Source organism: Sus scrofa, chromosome 7, assembly GCF_054392235.1.
Source record: "Sus scrofa isolate SSC_HxYL_T2T_F1_AM1 chromosome 7, Sscrofa_HxYL_maternal_Yorkshire_Landrace_v2.0, whole genome shotgun sequence".
NCBI classification, from domain to species: domain Eukaryota; kingdom Metazoa; phylum Chordata; class Mammalia; order Artiodactyla; family Suidae; genus Sus; species Sus scrofa.
Genome location: NC_139389.1, coordinates 88,710,884 through 88,727,673, shown reverse-complemented (window position 1 = coordinate 88,727,673; position 16,790 = coordinate 88,710,884). Strand labels below are relative to the sequence as shown.

Here is a 16,790-nt window from a genome sequence, read left to right as displayed (position 1 = left end):
AAGAAGGAATAAGCGAGATGGAGGACAGATTAGTGGAAATTATGGATGCAGAACAGAAAAGAGAAAAAAGATTGAAAACAAATGAAGAGAGTCTCAGAGAACTCTGGGACAACGTGAAATGTACCAACATCCGTATTATAGGGGTGTCAGAAGGAGAAGAGAGAGAGAAGGGGACAGAAAACATATTCCAAGAGATAATAGCCAAAAACTTCCCTAACATGGGAAAGGAACCACTCACTCAAATCCAGGAAGCACAACGAGTACCACATAAAATAAACCCAAGGAGGAACACCCCAAGACACATATTAATCAAATTGCCCAAAATTAAAAACAAAGAGAAAATCTTGAAAGCAGCTAGGGAAAAGAAACAAGTAACATACAAGGGAACCCCGATAAGGTTATCGGCAGATTTTTCAGCAGAAACTCTTCAGGCCAGAGGGGAGTGCTATGATATACTTAACGTGATGAAAGGAAAAAACTTCCAACCAAGATTACTTTACCCAGCAAGGCTCTCATTCAGATTTGAAGGAGAAATCAAAACCTTCACAGAGAAGCGAAAGCTAAGAGAATTCAGCAACACTAAACCAGCCTTACGACAAATACTAAAGGAACTTCTCTAGGCAGAAAAGACAAGACAGCAACAGGAAACAAAAATTCCACAAATGACAAGGCTCACCAGTAAAGGTATATATACAGTAAAGATATGAAGTCATTCATGGACAATTATACTACCAAAATCAGAAACCATGAGAAGAGGTGGGTACAAATACAGGACACTGGAGATGAACTTGCAATTAAGAGAACAACGACTTAAAACAATCTCATATACATATAGACTCTTATATCAAAGCTTCAGAATAACTGCAAAGAAAAATCTGCAATTGATACACAAAGAAAATCAACTCAAATACAGCACTAAAGATAGTCATCAAACCACAAGAGGAGAGAACAAGAGAAGAAGGAAGGAAAAAAGAGCAACAAAAACAAATCCAAATCAATTAATAAAATGGCAATAAGAACATACATATCAATAATTTCCTTAAAGTTTAATGGACTAAATGCCACAACCAAAAGACACAGGCTGGGGCTGAATGGATACAAAAACAAGACCCATATATATGCTGTCTTCAAGAGACCCACTTCACTTCTAGGGATACATACAAATTGAAAGTGAGAGGATGGAAGAAAATATTCCATGAAAACGGGGATCAAAAGAAAGCTGGAGTAGCAATACTCATATCAGACAAAATAGACTTTAAAATGAAGATTTTAAGGGACAAAGAAGGTCATTACATAATGATCAAAGGATCAATCCAAAAAGATGATATAACAATTTTAAATATCTACACACCCAACATAGGTTCACCACAATATATAAGGCTACTGCTAACAACCTTACAAGGAGAAATCAACAATAACACAATCATAGTGGGGGACTTTAACACCCCACTTACAGCAATGGATAGATCAACCAGACAGAAAATCAATAAGGAAACACAGGCCCTGAATGATGCATTAAACCAGATGGACTTAATAGATATTTATAGCACATTCCATCCAAAAGCAACAGAATACACATTATTCCCAAGTGCACACGGAACATTCTCTAAGATTGATCATATACTGGGCTACAATTCCAACCTTGGTAACTTTAAGGAAACTGAAATCACATCAAGCATCTTTTCCGACCACAACACTATACGACTGGAAATCAACAACAGGAACAAAACTTCAAAAAACACAAACAACGTGGCAACTAAACAACCAATGGATCACTGAAGAAATCAAAGAAGAAATTTAAAAATACCTAGAAGCAAATGACAATGAAGATACGACACACCAAAAGCTATGGGATGCAGCAAAAGCCGTTCTATGAGGAAAGTTTATAGCAACACAAGCCCACATCAGGAAACAAGAAAAAGCTCAAATAAACAAGCTAACTTTACATCAAAAACAACTCAGGAGAGAAGAACAGACAGGAACTAAAGTTAGTAGAAGGAAAGAAATCATAAAGATCAGAGCAGAAATCAATGAAATAGAAACAAAGAAAACCATAGAAAAGATCAAGGAAATGAAAAGCTGGTTCTTTGAAAAGATCAACAAAATTGATAAGCCCTTAGCCAGACTTCTCCAGAAAAAAAGAGAGAGGACTAAAATAAATAAAATTAGAAATGACAAAGGAAAAGTAACAATGGACATAACAGAACTACAAAGGGTCATAAGAGACTACTATATGCAACTATATGCCAATAAAATGGAAAACCTAGAAGAAATGGACAAATTCTTAGAAAAGTACAATCTTCCTAGACTAAACCAAGGTGAAATAGAAAAGATGAATGGACCCATCACAAGAACTGAAATTGAAACTCTGATTAAAAAACTTCCAACCAACAAAAGTCCAGGACCAGATGGCTTCACAGGTGAATTCTATCAAACATTTAGAGAAGAGCTAACACCTCTCCTTCTGAAACTATTTCAAAAAATTGCAGAGGAAGGGATACTCCCAAACTCATTCTATGAGGCCACCATCACCCTGGTACCAAAACCAGACAAAGATTCCACAAAAAAAGAAAACTACAGGCCAATTTCACTGATGAACATTGATGCAAAAATCCTCAACAAAAAACTAGCAAATCGCATCCAACAATACATTAAAAGGATTGTACATCATGATCAAGTGGATTTATCCCAGGGATGCAGGGGTTCTTCAATATCTGAAAATCCATAAGTCTAATACACCATATTAACAAACTGAAGAATAAAATCCATATGATCCTCTCAATAGATGCAGAAAAAGCCTTTGACAAAATCCAACACCCATTTCTGATAAAAACCCTTCAGAAAGTTGGCATAATGGGAACCGACCTCAACATGATAAAGGCCATATATGACAAACCCACAGCGATCATTCTCAATGGTGAAAAGCTGAAAGAATTCCAGCTGAGATCAGGAACAAGACAAGGATGTCTGCTCTCGCCACTACTCTTCAACATAGATTTGGAAGTCCTAGCCACAGCAATCAGAGAAGTAAAACACATAAAAGGAATCCAAATTGGAAAGGAAGAAGTAAAACTATCACTATTTGCAGATGACATGATACTATACCTAGAGAATCCTAAAGACTCTACCAGAAAACTGTTAGAGCTCATCCACGAATTTGACAAAGTCACAGGATACAAAATTAATAGACAGAAATTGATAGCATTTCTATATACTAACAATGAAAGAGCAGAAAGAGAAATTAGGGAAGCAATCCCATTTACCACCACATCCAAAAGAATAAAATATCTAGTGGTAAACCTACCTGAAGAGACAAAAGACTGGTACTCTGAAAACTATAAGACACTGATGAAAGAATTCAAAGATGACAAAAATAGATGGAAAGATATACCATGCTCATGGATTGGAAGAGTTAATATTATCAAAAGGACTATACTACCCAAGGCAATCTACAGAGTCAATGCAATCCCTATCAAATTACCAAGGACATTATTCACAGAACTCAAACAAAATATTTTAAAGTTTGGAAACACAAAAGACCCAGAATAGCCAAAGACATCCTGAAAAAGAAAAATGGAGCTGGAGGAATCAGGCTCACGGACTTCAGACTATACTACAAAGCAACAATCATCAAAACCATATGGTACTGGCACAAAAACAGAAATAGAGATCAGGGGAACAGGATAGAAAGCCCAGAATTCAACCCAGGCACCTACAGCCAACTCATCTATGACAAAGGAGGCAAGACTATACAATGGAGAAAGGACAGCTTGTTCAATAAGTTGTGCTGGGAAAACTGGACAGCCACATGGAAAAGAATGAAATGAGAACACTCCCTAACACCCTACACAAAAATAAACTCCAAATGGATTAAAGACCTAGATATAAGACCAGACACTATCAAACTCCTAGAGGAAAACATAGGCCAAACACTCTCTGACATAAACGACAGCAACATCTTCTCAGATCCACCTACCAGAGTATTGACAATAAAAAGAAAAATAAACAAGTGGGACATACTCAAACTTCAAAGTTTCTGCACAGCAAAGGAAACCCTAAACAACACGAAAAGACAACCCATAGAATGGGAGAAAATCTTTGCAAATGAATCGACTGACAAGGGATTAATCTCCAAAATTTATAAACACCTTCTGCAGCTCCATACCAAAAAAACAAACAAGCCTATCCAAAAATGGGCAGAAGATCTAAACAGACAGTTCTCCAAAGAAGACATACAGATGGCCAAAAAACACATGAAAAGATGTTCAGCGTCACTCATTATTAGAGAGATGCAAATCAAAACCACTCTGAGGTACCACCTTACACCAGCCAGAACGGCCATCACCCAAATGTCTACAAACAAGAAGTGCTGGAGAGGGTGTGGAGAAAAAGAACCTTATTACACTCTTGGTGGGATTGTAAATTGGTGCAACCACCACGGAAAACAGTATGGAGATGCCTCAGAAAACTAAAAATAGAAGTACCATTTGATCCAGCAATCCCACTCCTGGGCATCTATCCAGAGAAAACTATGACTTGCAAAGACACATGTACTCCAATGTTCATTGCAGCACTATTTGCAATAGCCAAGACATGGATACAACATAAATGTCCATCGACAGAAGAGTGGATCAAGAAGAAGTGGTACATATACACAATGGAATATTACTCAGCCATTAAAACGAACAAAATACTGCATTTTTAGCAACATGGATGGACCTAGAAATTATCATGCTAAGTGAAGTTGGCCATACAATGAGATACCAACATCACATGCTTTCACTGACATGTGGAATCTGAAAAAAAGACAGACTGAACTTCTTTGCAGAACAGATGCTGACCCACAGACATTGAAAAACTTATGGTCTCTGGAGGAGACAGTTTGGGGGGTGGGGGGATGTGCTTGGGCTGTGGGATGGAAATCCTGTGGAACTGGATTGTTATGATCATTATATAACTACAGATGTGATAAATTCATTTGAATAATAAAAAAGAAATAAAAAAGAACACACTATTGATTCATTTAACAATTTGAATGACTCTCAAAGGCATTATGTTGGGTAAAAAATGATGAAATCTCAAAGGCATTATGTTGGGTAAAAAATGTATGATCCCATTTACATGACAGTCTCAAAAGGTCAAAGCTCCACTGCATTTCTCAAAAACAAAAAGTCATCAACTTATGGCCGCTTTATATATATCAATTATTCACTGAACAAATATTATTATTTGAGCATGTATCATTTGCTAGTTACTATGCCAGGTACTGGAGATGAAAAATGTTCTTGGAGACTCAGTTCTTGCATGCAGAGAGTCTACTCTCTTGGTGTGGAGAGGAGGAAAGGAGGAAGAAACACCAACATGTAAACTAACAAAAAATTTTTTAAAATTGTAATTAGTATTAGGAAAAGCGAAAATAATATCATGAAATAAAAAAAATAAATAATAGGAGTATGGGGAGAGGGAAGGGTGCTTAGAAAAAACTTCTCTGTGTAATGGTATTTCATCCAATACTTGAAAATGAGAATATAACCTGTGAAGAAAAAATTATTCAGACAGAGGAGGGAGCAAGTGATATTCTCTGAAGGTGAAAGGGGCGGTGTGTTCCAGGAAATGAAAGCAGGAGTTTCGTAACAGCCAAGAGGAGAAGAGATGACAAGGACTCAGTAAGTTGATTAGATTTTATTTCTAGAGCAATGGAACATATTCACCATTTTCAAGTTGCTTGTGAAGATTAATAAAAGGAAAACATTTAAAATGGAGTTGGGAGGTCGTGAAGGGGGAGCACTCATGCACTGCCACTCATTGTGGTCTGCAGTCCCAAAACAAAGAGAATTTACTTTGCATCTCCAACAGGAAGAAGATACCACTTCACCACCCCAGAAGGAGGGAGAAAGATTTCCTCTTTGCCTAGAAATAGCCCCGGCCAATGAGAAATTATCACCATTCTAAAATCTCACTTTCTTCCAACAGACTTTTGTTCAAGGCACCTCCCAACTTCCTCCTTTCTTTTTCTATAAAGTAACATTCCTCTCCTTTGTTTGCCAGACTTGCTTATGGTTATACTATAGCTTGTATATCCTGAATTGCAGTATCTCTGCTATTCCATTTTGCTGGTAAATTACTACCTGTTTTATTTTAAAGGTCAGCATAACGTAATATGATTTTATTTGTATTTAAAGTTTACTGGAGGAATTGACTGGAAAAGCCAAAGGTACAAGGTAGAGACTATGAGAATGCCTCGAAACACTTAAAGAGAAAGACACAATGAAGGTTTAGGTGGAGTGTTAAATGGAAATCATTTGATAAAAGATTTGATAATAATTTGATAAATTGGGAATATTTTGGAGGAACTCAAAGCAGGATTAGTAAAAGAAGTGAGGAAAAGGAAGGAGCTAAGTTCTGGCTGGAATCACTGGGTCAAGAGAAATGCCATTAGCTGAGATGGGGCAAAGTAAAAGAGTATGTTTTGAAAAGAACTGAAATATCTGTGAAATATTAATGAGGGAGATGTCAAGAAAAAACCTGGTCTTTCAGTAGAGAATTCAGATCACCCTGGGTTTCTTTATTTGGCTCACCAAGTATCTGGGACATACATTCTGTCTCAGCATTAACGTTTTCACCTTGTCACCTGCTCTTGTCCGTAGACCTTCTCAGTCCCCACATTGCTCTGAGACATCTATCCACAACACCCAAGAACATGCTAAGCAGTTCTACCCAGTTATGCCCAACTTACTTTCTGATTGCAATGTCTGTTTAAGTACTGACCAGTGATAATTAAAATGCTGCTATTTGGAGGGGGCAGCATATTACATGGTATGAAGTTTGAAAAACTTTATCATAAACATTTCCTTGAAAAGAAAGAAGCAATGGATTAGAATAAACAAAATTCTAGCTCTCTTAGGCCCAGTGCCAGATCAACATTTCTTTTGATGTGGTTTCCTTCAGGCTCTGAGCAAATGGACTAATTCTTATGAGCATGGTCACTTTAAATAAGGGAAAAGAAGGCACAGAGAGGGAGGCAGATTATTAAACAAGTGTAAATGCTGTTGCACACTTCTAGGTCACTACATTTCCCTCTTGTGATGTATAACTCACTTTCAAGTATAGGCAAGCCACTTAAATGTTTTCACCATCTTGTTTTTGAGAAAAACAACCCAAAGTGTGTTAACAACTCCCACAGCTAGATGACTTCACTTAACAAAAGAACATTTTTAATTGGCTATTGCAATCTGTGGGACTGGTTACCTGAGATTTGGGGTCATGTGGTATGGTATTTAAATATTTGTTTTATGGGCTCTTGTGACTCAATCTTTTTTAAAAAACAGTGGTTTTTGGAAGTGCCTTTTCTTCAACCTATAATTGCTCCCCTAAGATTTGTCTCAAAACTGGTATGTGGAATTTTTTCATTACATCAAGTAAAACATGAAATGTTATCATTCAGAGAGTTATAGGGATTTGGGGTTAAAGTTATCATAGAATTCATGTGACTTTGATTCCTGAGCATGAGAACTTGGTATTTGTATATGAGATTCTAAAGTCTGAAATATATCATTAAAGTATGTCTACTTATTATCATTGCTAACATTTTGGTGGGCTGAAGCACCAAGGCAAAGGTAAGCGTATTGATACATCATTCTGAAAGAATAGATGGGATGATAGAGAAGAGAATGGGGTATAAAATCATCATTTTAATGACCAGGTAGACTTCCTCAGATATATGTTCTTAGGATCATAATTAAGCAATAAATGGTTAAATGTGTTTTTTGAGTGTGTAAAACCTAGTTGATCAGTTTTTCCCTTTGATGCTAAATTTACTGCTATGTTTTAGCTTCTTCTCCTGTAAAGTTAGGATAATAACAGTACTTCCTTTGTAGCACTGTTGTAAGGATAAACGAGAACGGGCAAAGTGTTTACACACTCTTTTGTATCAGCTGACTAAGAAAAAGAAAATATGGGCTATTTTAGTTATGATTGGAAGAAGTTCTTTTCTCTCAGTATTTTATTTCATTTTTTAATTTTTTTTACTTTTTATTTTTATTTTTTTTTGCCTTTTTGCTATTTCTTGGGCCGCTCCTGCGGCATATGGAGGTTCCCAGGCTTGGGGTCTAATCGGAGCTGTAGCCACTGGCCTACGCCAGAGCCACAGCAACGCAGGATCCGAGCCGCATCTGCAACCTACACCACAGCTCATGGCAACGCCGGATCGTTAACCCACTGAGCAAGGGCAGGGACTGAACCCGCAACTTCATGGTTCCTAGTCGGATTCGTTAACCACTGCGCCACGACGGGAACTCCTCTCTCAGTATTTTATAAATATAGAACGCTGTAATTTTATCTTTTCACTTCTTGAAGACTTTTTCTAGGCTTCTATTTTTTTTTTTTTTTTTGTACTCACTTGAATAATACTTAGATAATTATTTGTTACATCTCAATAGAGGAACTAAATCAAGTCCTTCATATTCAAGAGCCTTTATCTACTTTGATTAATTATCTACATAGAGACAAGGAGCCAATTTCCTCACATAAATATGGTTATCTTCATTGTCAAGCTATCTTCTTTCTCTTCTATGTTTTTGACACTTTTCATAGCTCACATCTCTATAACTGTCACAAAAACCTTAAAATGACTGTGTTTGTGAATCTGAACTGAGCAACTTAGAATTTTACCCAAAGGAAAAGCTTGCATGACTTGACTTCTTACCTTGTAAACTTCACTTCTCTCTTTCTATTTGATTGGAATGCTTTGGCTAAAACTCGTGGCTCATAAAAATCAATTTCTGGGTCCAAAAAGTACCACTTATGAATTTCACATTTATTTTTAAATGGAAGAGTTGTTCCATGTCTAGTTTATTTTTATCTTAGGTAGAGCTCTGCAGTTGCTTGCTTTCCAAACTCACTGACCAAGGAGAGATTATTCCCTAGGGATTCTGATGTCAAAGAGAGGGCACTATTTGTAAACTTGAAGTAGATTCTATAATGAAACATCAAAGAATGCCCTCCTCTTTTTCACAGCAATAACTACCGGGAACATAATTCTAGCTTTGGTTTACTCTACTTTCTTTTACAGGTGAGCTCTATAAAGACCTCTAAAAACTGGAATTAACTATAGGTGTATACAGAGAGAAAAGTAAAGAACACTACTTGGCTTCTTTTCAGTACTTAGTTTCTTTTTCATCAGATTTCCATTTCATTGTTTCAATAAATTTAGAAATATTAATTTATTCTAATATGTTATTTTAATCTTATCTTTTTGTCTTTTAAAATATCATGGATTGTTGACCTGCTCAGAAGCAGATATTTTCCCACTCAGATTGGCTTCACCTGCATGGAGGTAAAGTTTTATGAGATGATTTTTAATTATAACAGCATGCTAACACAGCTAATATTTATTTTTGAGTTTACAGTTTATGAGGCTATTTTAAATGTATGCTATAACAAATAAGGAATCAAAACGCTCAGAGAATTGTGATGAATTGCATGAGGACATGATTCCTATCTGTTTTGGTCATCATCTCTAGGCCTACAGAATGCTTGGCACATATTATAGTAGGTGCTCAATTAGTTGAAATGAATGAACAAAAACTTTAGCACAGAGAGTAAGTAATGAAGTCATGAATTAAGCCCTGATCTTCTGATCTCAAAGTGTATGCTCTTTTTATGGCATCCTGTGTAAATTTTTACTCTCTGATCACATAACTGTGAATAGGAATATGATTACATCTTAAAATGGAAAAAAAAACTTTTATAATGACTTTAGATAAATTCTACCTGTACTTTTAGAAAAAAAGTCAAGTCAGTAAAAATAATTGTAGGCAAAATGCAATAATTTAAAACCAGAAAACTTTGGTTTAATGCACCAACACTTAGCAAGCACTTGTAGGCCTTATACACATAGATACTGTACTAACGATATTTTAAAAGGCACAAGAGTCTATGAAATAATACAAACAAGTAGTTAGTAATTTTTATATTTTTATAGTCTCTCAATATGTGAAAGTCTTTCCTTGAATAAATAATACAGCTCAACTAGATGTCACTGAGGCTGACTACAGATACACAGAAAGTTCTTCTCAGTTTTCTGATATCTGGTCATGAGCTTCCTTTCAAGGGTCCTTTCTGGAAATCACAGGTCATTTCAATTTACACATTTATATAAAATATATAAATTACTTCTCAAATTCTTTACAGTGTACCTATGGAAATACTTATTTTGGAAAGCAATTCTATTCTTTCTAGAAAATAAAAAAAGACTAGGCTTACAATATGTCCTCATTTTAAGGCTGAAATTATACCTTCCTAAAATGTAGACTTGTTTAAGCCTATGAGGCAGAATACAGTAAAGCCATGTCAATTCCATAATAAGGTTAAAAGCTAAATTTCCATGCATTTAATTTCTACTATAGAAGTCAAAATTATACTGATGTTTTTTAAGAGAATGCTTATTGCATATGATTGTTATTCCTTTTGTCTTATGTAGATCTCCTCAAAGCTTGCTTCTCTTTTCTTTAGTTGTTGCTGAAATATGGTCTGCTTTGTGAGGCTTCTTCTGACTACTTGGTTAGTTCATATTCCTTTCTGCTGCTTTATTTTCTCCACAGCACTTATAACTAACTGACATAACATAAATTTTATTTTAATTCCCTCTTCCAGCCCCAACACCCCCTTAGGATGTAACTATAGAAAGGTGGAACATATTTGTCTTTATTTTTTTTTCCTCTATTCCTTGTCTCCAAGACATGTACTCTGCATGGTGCAGAGCAGGCAACCTTATATTGTTTGTTGAATGAATTAATTGTATCAATTATGCTATTCAGTTGACTTTGAAAAAATACTTTTGTGATTGTGATATTAACCTCATTAGGGAAAGAAGAGGTTATAAATTCATCAGCAAAGATAAATAGTAAGATTCAAATTTAATTAGGAAATTTATCATGATAATTAAATCTGCATTCAGAATCATCTTTGAAGAGCAGGTAGCTAGTCAGATTAAAGAGTACTGAAGTCAACTGCTGCAAAAGGGAAATCACATGGAGAAAAAGAGTGAAAAGAATGTCTGCTTCTGAGGTTCTAGGAAGATACTTTGATAAATTGTACCACTCACTTTTGTAAAATTCATTTTTTTAATATAGTAAAGTGAAGGCAATTTGTCAATCACACTAGTTTAATTTATAACATATTAATGTTTCTCTCATTATTACTGCAGATTATATCAAATGCATGGCCACATTTCACCTATTTCTCTGATGTCATTATCACAGTAACTGGGCTGATTTCCATCTCTTTACACTTCACCTAAACTTCCTCTCCTTTCAAGAAGAATCTTACATAAAAGGCATCAGGCTCATTTTCTGAATTAGTAATCTGAATGTGTAAGTATGGTACATGGAATTTTTAAAGTGCTTTTGAGATTCAGCACACTTCTTGTATGCTATTCTTGTATGTTAGAATACAGGGTTAAATTGACTTTTCTCTTGCTTCCATATTGCCTTACCTATTAGCTGGCTAAACATACTATCTCTATCTTTCTATCTAGTCAATCCATAAATGCAAAAGAACAATTCTTATAATTATGTAAGTAACTCAAACGAAAAAGGAGTTCCTAAGAATAATGTGAATAATTACTCTCTTATAGCCTCACTATATTATTTTGATAGTTATTGGAACTGAAGGAGTGACTTGATTTGCAAAATGGTGAAGGGCTTCTCCTTATTCATTTTAACTATTTTTCTTCCCTATAGATAACTTCAGCAGCCCAGGTTCTGTTAATGGATGGAGCAATAAGTCAGTGGTTACTGAATTCATTTTGTTGGGCCTGTCTAGCTCTCAGGAACTGCAACTCTTCCTTTTCTTAATCTTCTCTGTGTTTTATGGAGCTGCGGTCTTGGGAAACATCCTTATCATCCTCATAGTGATCACAGACTCTCGACTGCACTCCCCAATGTACTTTCTTCTCAGTAATCTCTCCTTCATTGATGTGTGTCAGGCTACCTTTGCCACTCCCAAGATGATTGCAGACTTCCTCAGCAAACATAAGACCATCACCTTCCAGGGATGCATGTCACAAATCTTTTTCTTGCATGTTTTCGGGGGCAGTGAGATGGTGCTTCTTGTTGCCATGGCCTACGACAGATACATTGCGATTTGCAAACCTCTGCATTACATGACTATGATGAGCCGAAAGGTGTGTGCTATTCTGGTGGGGGTTTCTTGGGCCATTGGCATTCTACACTCATCCAGCCATCTAGCATTCACGGTTGACCTTCCTTTCTGTGGACCTAACAAGGTGGACAATTTCTTTTGTGACCTTCCCCTCGTGATCAAGCTTGCCTGCTTAGACACCTATGTTTTAGAGATCCTTGTGCTCACAAACAGTGGCCTGCTCTCACTTATCTGTTTTCTCCTTTTGCTCATTTCTTACACTGTCATCCTCGCCACTGTCCACCGCCAGTCCCCTGGTGGGACATCCAGGGCCCTTTCCACTCTCTCTGCCCACATCACTGTTGTGGTTTTGTTCTTTGGCCCATTAATCTTTATCTATATTTGGCCCTTTGAAAGCTTCCCAATTGACAAATTTATCTCTGTGTTTTTTACTGTCTTCACTCCCTTCCTTAACCCTATGATTTACACGCTGAGGAATAAAGATGTAAAGGAAGCCATGAAGAAGCTGAGGAACCAGCATGTGGGTTCCAAGGAAGTCTTTTAGACAACTGTGAAGAAGTAACACAAGTCTTTTCTTCTTGTTGTTTGCAACGTATGTATATAATTGTTCTGACTGTGTTTCTATCACAGTTAGTCTTTCATGATTATAGGACCTGAATCTGGTGCTGTTGGTAAATGCAGTGCAGGATCTCATATTATGCTATCTGTCCTGATATTCTCTGGCTCAGTCATCTTCTCTAAAACAGCAACTATATATATTAAAAGTCCCAAATTTTTTTTTCCTATATATAGTTAAAAAAAATCTTGTGGCATTTTAAAGTCATTTCTATATTAAGGCAGATTAGTTAACACATATAATTTATTGGGGTAACAAAGAAAGAAATTTAGCATTAAAAACAGAATGTGGGAAGTTCCTCTTGTGGCTCAGTGGTAAGGAGTCTGACTAGTATACATGAGGATGCAGGTTTGATTCCTGGCTCACCCTGGCTAAGGATCTGGCATTGCAGTGCGCTATGGTGTATGTCGCAGATGGCTTGGATCCCAAGTTGCTGTGGCTCAGATTTGACCCCTAGCCTGGGAACTTCCATATGCCACAGGTGTGGCCCTAAAAAAAGCAAAAAAAAAGAAAAACAAAACAGAATCTGCTTTGACATGATATGCTGAATGAAGACTTCTCTACTTTTATAAATTATAGTTCATAATTATTTCAGCTAATAACTTGATTCGTATAAATAGCTGCAAGTATTCCACACTCACAAATAAGGCATTAGTGTTTATAAAATTTTTTATTTATTATTTATGTTAAATTTTAAATAGCTAAAATACTATAATATCAATGATAGGACTGAGTTTTGCTGCTCTGATTGAAACAAATTCCATGTCAGCAATATAACCAAGCCCATAGTTCAAATTACAAGAATACTCCTAATATTTTCTGGGAGAAATGCCATATCACTTTACACACTGTATCACTGATAACAAACCTGCCATTAGTTGAAAATGACTACAAGATATCTGAATAGTTATTGACTTTGTTTAGCTAAGTATGAGAGTTTATTTCAAGTAGCCACACAAAGCACATATATTAGTAATTAGAAAACATATCCCCTACTTATTTTCTTTAAAACTTTGAGGGAAACTTCAGAAGCATCCCACCAAATCAGGGAATGAATAGGAGAAGGAATGAGCATATGTGATTCAGTTCCTTAACAGTCACAGATCAGTCCCTGCCATCACGTATCACTGTGTATTCATACTAGGAGGAATTTATTCTGTTTGTGTTAGCTTTCAATTCAAACTTGTGGTTTTTGTAGAGATGTAATTGTGCTTTTGCTTTTTCTTAAAATAGATTGTAATTCCCTAAGACAACCTTTGTTCTATTTCTTACTATATTGGTCAGTGTACTTAGAGTTTAACATGCAAGAACATGCAGTAAGTGCCATAAAGAGGATATATAATTCAAAGCATTGATTTCAGGTAAGTTCTACTGTTGTTTTATACAAAAGTGGTATTTGGAGTCATGGAGTCGGGAGCTAGTGGAAAAGTAGACTGTCCATATCTAAGTCTCAGATTTTTATGAGACATTGTACTTTGTAGCAATCTGCTCTTGTTATCATATTTAATTGTGCACATGTAAGGTTACTTGATCAGATATCACTTTAGTAAACTGATATTGACTTAAAACATCCTATATGACTATGATTAAAATGAGCAATGACAAGTATTACAAAAGAGGCAAAAGCCAGAGTTCCATATTCCAGAAAAATTTTCAAACCAATTTAGCTGTTAAAAAGTTCATTAACAATTATGCAATGAAGCCAAGTAAAGGATATTTGGATATTACAATGGATGTTATAAACATTGTGATGTTGATAATTAAGTGTGGTAATGTTCAGCTTTGTTCAATTCAAAGCATCCCAATATATTTCAGCAATTTCAAACTTAACTTAAGCAGATGTGCACACATAGAGACAATTAAGAAAGATCTCTGGTCTCATATAAATGACTGCGTGTTAAGGAAACAGAGAATCATAGAGGTTTTACATTTAAAAAAAAAGGACTTACTCTTTATTAGAGTTGCAGAATGGCATAACCAGGAGAGGGCTTTTAGCTGGCCAACCACCAGAAAGTTCCATAACTGACATTAATGTAATGAGTTGCCCCAGTTTATGTTTAGGCCCAAACTTGTTAATAATTGCAAGAAAATTGGGGGAATTTGTCAAATGACATTGAAAATATAATTGTCATATCAAAGAGTCACAGCATTGTTCTTGGGATAGAAGCCAAATATCAGTAATGGTTTTGGTGAATTTATGTTAAAATTTAAAGTTTGGGTTACATGATTGATACATATAAGATCATTACAGTCTGATAACCTGATAGGGAAACACTCACCTGAACAATGTTGGAAAGGCACTGTTATAATTTGTGTCAGTGATTTCCCCTCTTATTTATCTATATATTCATGTCTGCATACAATCTTTCTCAAGGTGTATTAATACTCTTACCAGATTAAAGTCAAAATTCATTGGCCCAGAAATCAACATAACTGAGAATTGAGAAGTGAAATATGTTCTCCTATCCTTTATGTATGCTTATAAAACCTAACTCTTAATAGCAATCTTATTTTATCATTTCTAAAGGCTTATGAGTCCAATATCATAAGTAGCAATTTTAAGGAAAAGCTATACAAATTGTAAACAAAAAATAGAAAAATTAAATCTATTAGGTATAAAATGTAAATTAAAATACTAGAGAAGTATATTGTCCTCTAGTAAACTGATAAAGAATCAAACAGTTTTGTGTTTTCTATTTAGTATTTTTGATACTAAAATACTGAATAGAACTGAAACTTTAGAAATGTGGAAGTTCTATTTGGTCAAAAATTACTGAAAATTTTTTAGAAAGCAATTTGTTGTATTTATCAAAATAAGTCTGAATTCATGACCAAATACATTTATTCCTTGGAGGCTTCTTTCTTGAGTAATTTAATCATCCAATTCTGAAGCACAAAATTAAATACGTATATGTTGTACGTATATGTCATGGACTCTAAAAATTATAGTTTCTTTGAAGAATTGGTTAAAACTAGTCATAAAGAAGAAAAAAAAATGTGAATCCTTCTCTGCAAGAATGCCATCTGAAGACAGAGACTAACGTTTCTTCCCTTCTCTGAAAGAACTTTCTTCCACCCAGTGGAGCCAGAATAAACTTCATTCCAAAATCTGAAAAGCGTCATATGATAGGGGAACATTTTATGTGAACTCACTTAATGACAAATCACAAAATTCCTTAAAAAACAGCAATATAAATCCAAGAATATACAAAAGCAACAAGCAAAAAGAATGATCTAATTAAGGTTACTCAGAAATGCAAGACTGATTTGACATTTGATTATTAGTCAATATAATTTACTCTGTTAAAAAGATATAAGAAAAGAAACATATGATTATCTCAAGACATGAAAAAAAATTTCAATAACAGTTAATAATCATTGCTGGGAAAAAACATTCATAAATAAGAATAGAAAAAAATGTCTAGGACAAAACAGTTAATAGTACCTGTAAATAACACTGCTATCTACTCCAGTAAACTGAAATGCTAACCCAGAAGGCGAAAACAATGTTTTGTTTTGTTTTTTTTAAAGTATAAAAATGAAGTAGATGGAGGTGGGATTCATAGCAAATTCAATTCAGATAAACTTCAGATGTAAACTGAGTATTTAGTAAAGAACTCAACCTAAAATATTTAAAAACAAATCCTGAAATAATTCACCTGACCCACTAGTAACTTCTCTGACTGACTGAACAAAGACCACTATTTTTGTAGAAAGAAAAAAAAGTCCTGCACTCAGAACTGTAAAATTTATACTGTCTGCCATTCAATCAAAGATTACTAGATATGTAAAGAAGCACAAAAACATGAATCATAATCAGAAGAGTTTTAAATCAACAGAAATAGGTTTAGAAATTACCTAGACATTGGAATTAGAAGAAAATAACTTTAAAAGTGCTAGTATAAATATGCAAAGGATATAAGGAAAAACATGAACATAACAGTGAGATATGAAATATGTTTAACAAAACAACATTTCTAGAGAAAAATATAATTATGGATGAATTTTTAGT

At 35.1% G+C, this 16,790-nt stretch overlaps 1 protein-coding gene and 1 long non-coding RNA gene across 4 annotated transcripts in view; one reads left to right on the top strand and one right to left on the bottom strand.

Moving 5' to 3' along the window:
- The window catches only part of LOC146401740 (uncharacterized), a 269,339-nt gene that overhangs the window by 119,025 nt on the left and 133,524 nt on the right, over positions 1–16,790 (bottom strand). The gene's annotated exons all lie outside the window — the stretch shown is intronic.
- On the top strand, positions 3,755–12,706 carry LOC110258609 (olfactory receptor 4K1-like). Of its 3 annotated transcripts, none has more exons than XM_084966994.1 (2): positions 3,755–3,772; positions 11,786–12,706. In XM_084966994.1, exons 1-2 carry the CDS (start codon positions 3,755–3,757, stop codon positions 12,704–12,706), a joined length of 939 nt encoding a protein of 312 aa, XP_084823120.1. The 3 variants fall into 3 exon arrangements, with proteins under 3 accessions (XP_084823120.1, XP_084823119.1, XP_084823121.1); XM_084966993.1 differs by lacking the exon at positions 3,755–3,772 and adding an exon at positions 4,916–4,926 and having other exon boundaries at positions 11,779–12,706; XM_084966995.1 differs by lacking the exon at positions 3,755–3,772 and adding an exon at positions 5,305–5,326 and having other exon boundaries at positions 11,790–12,706.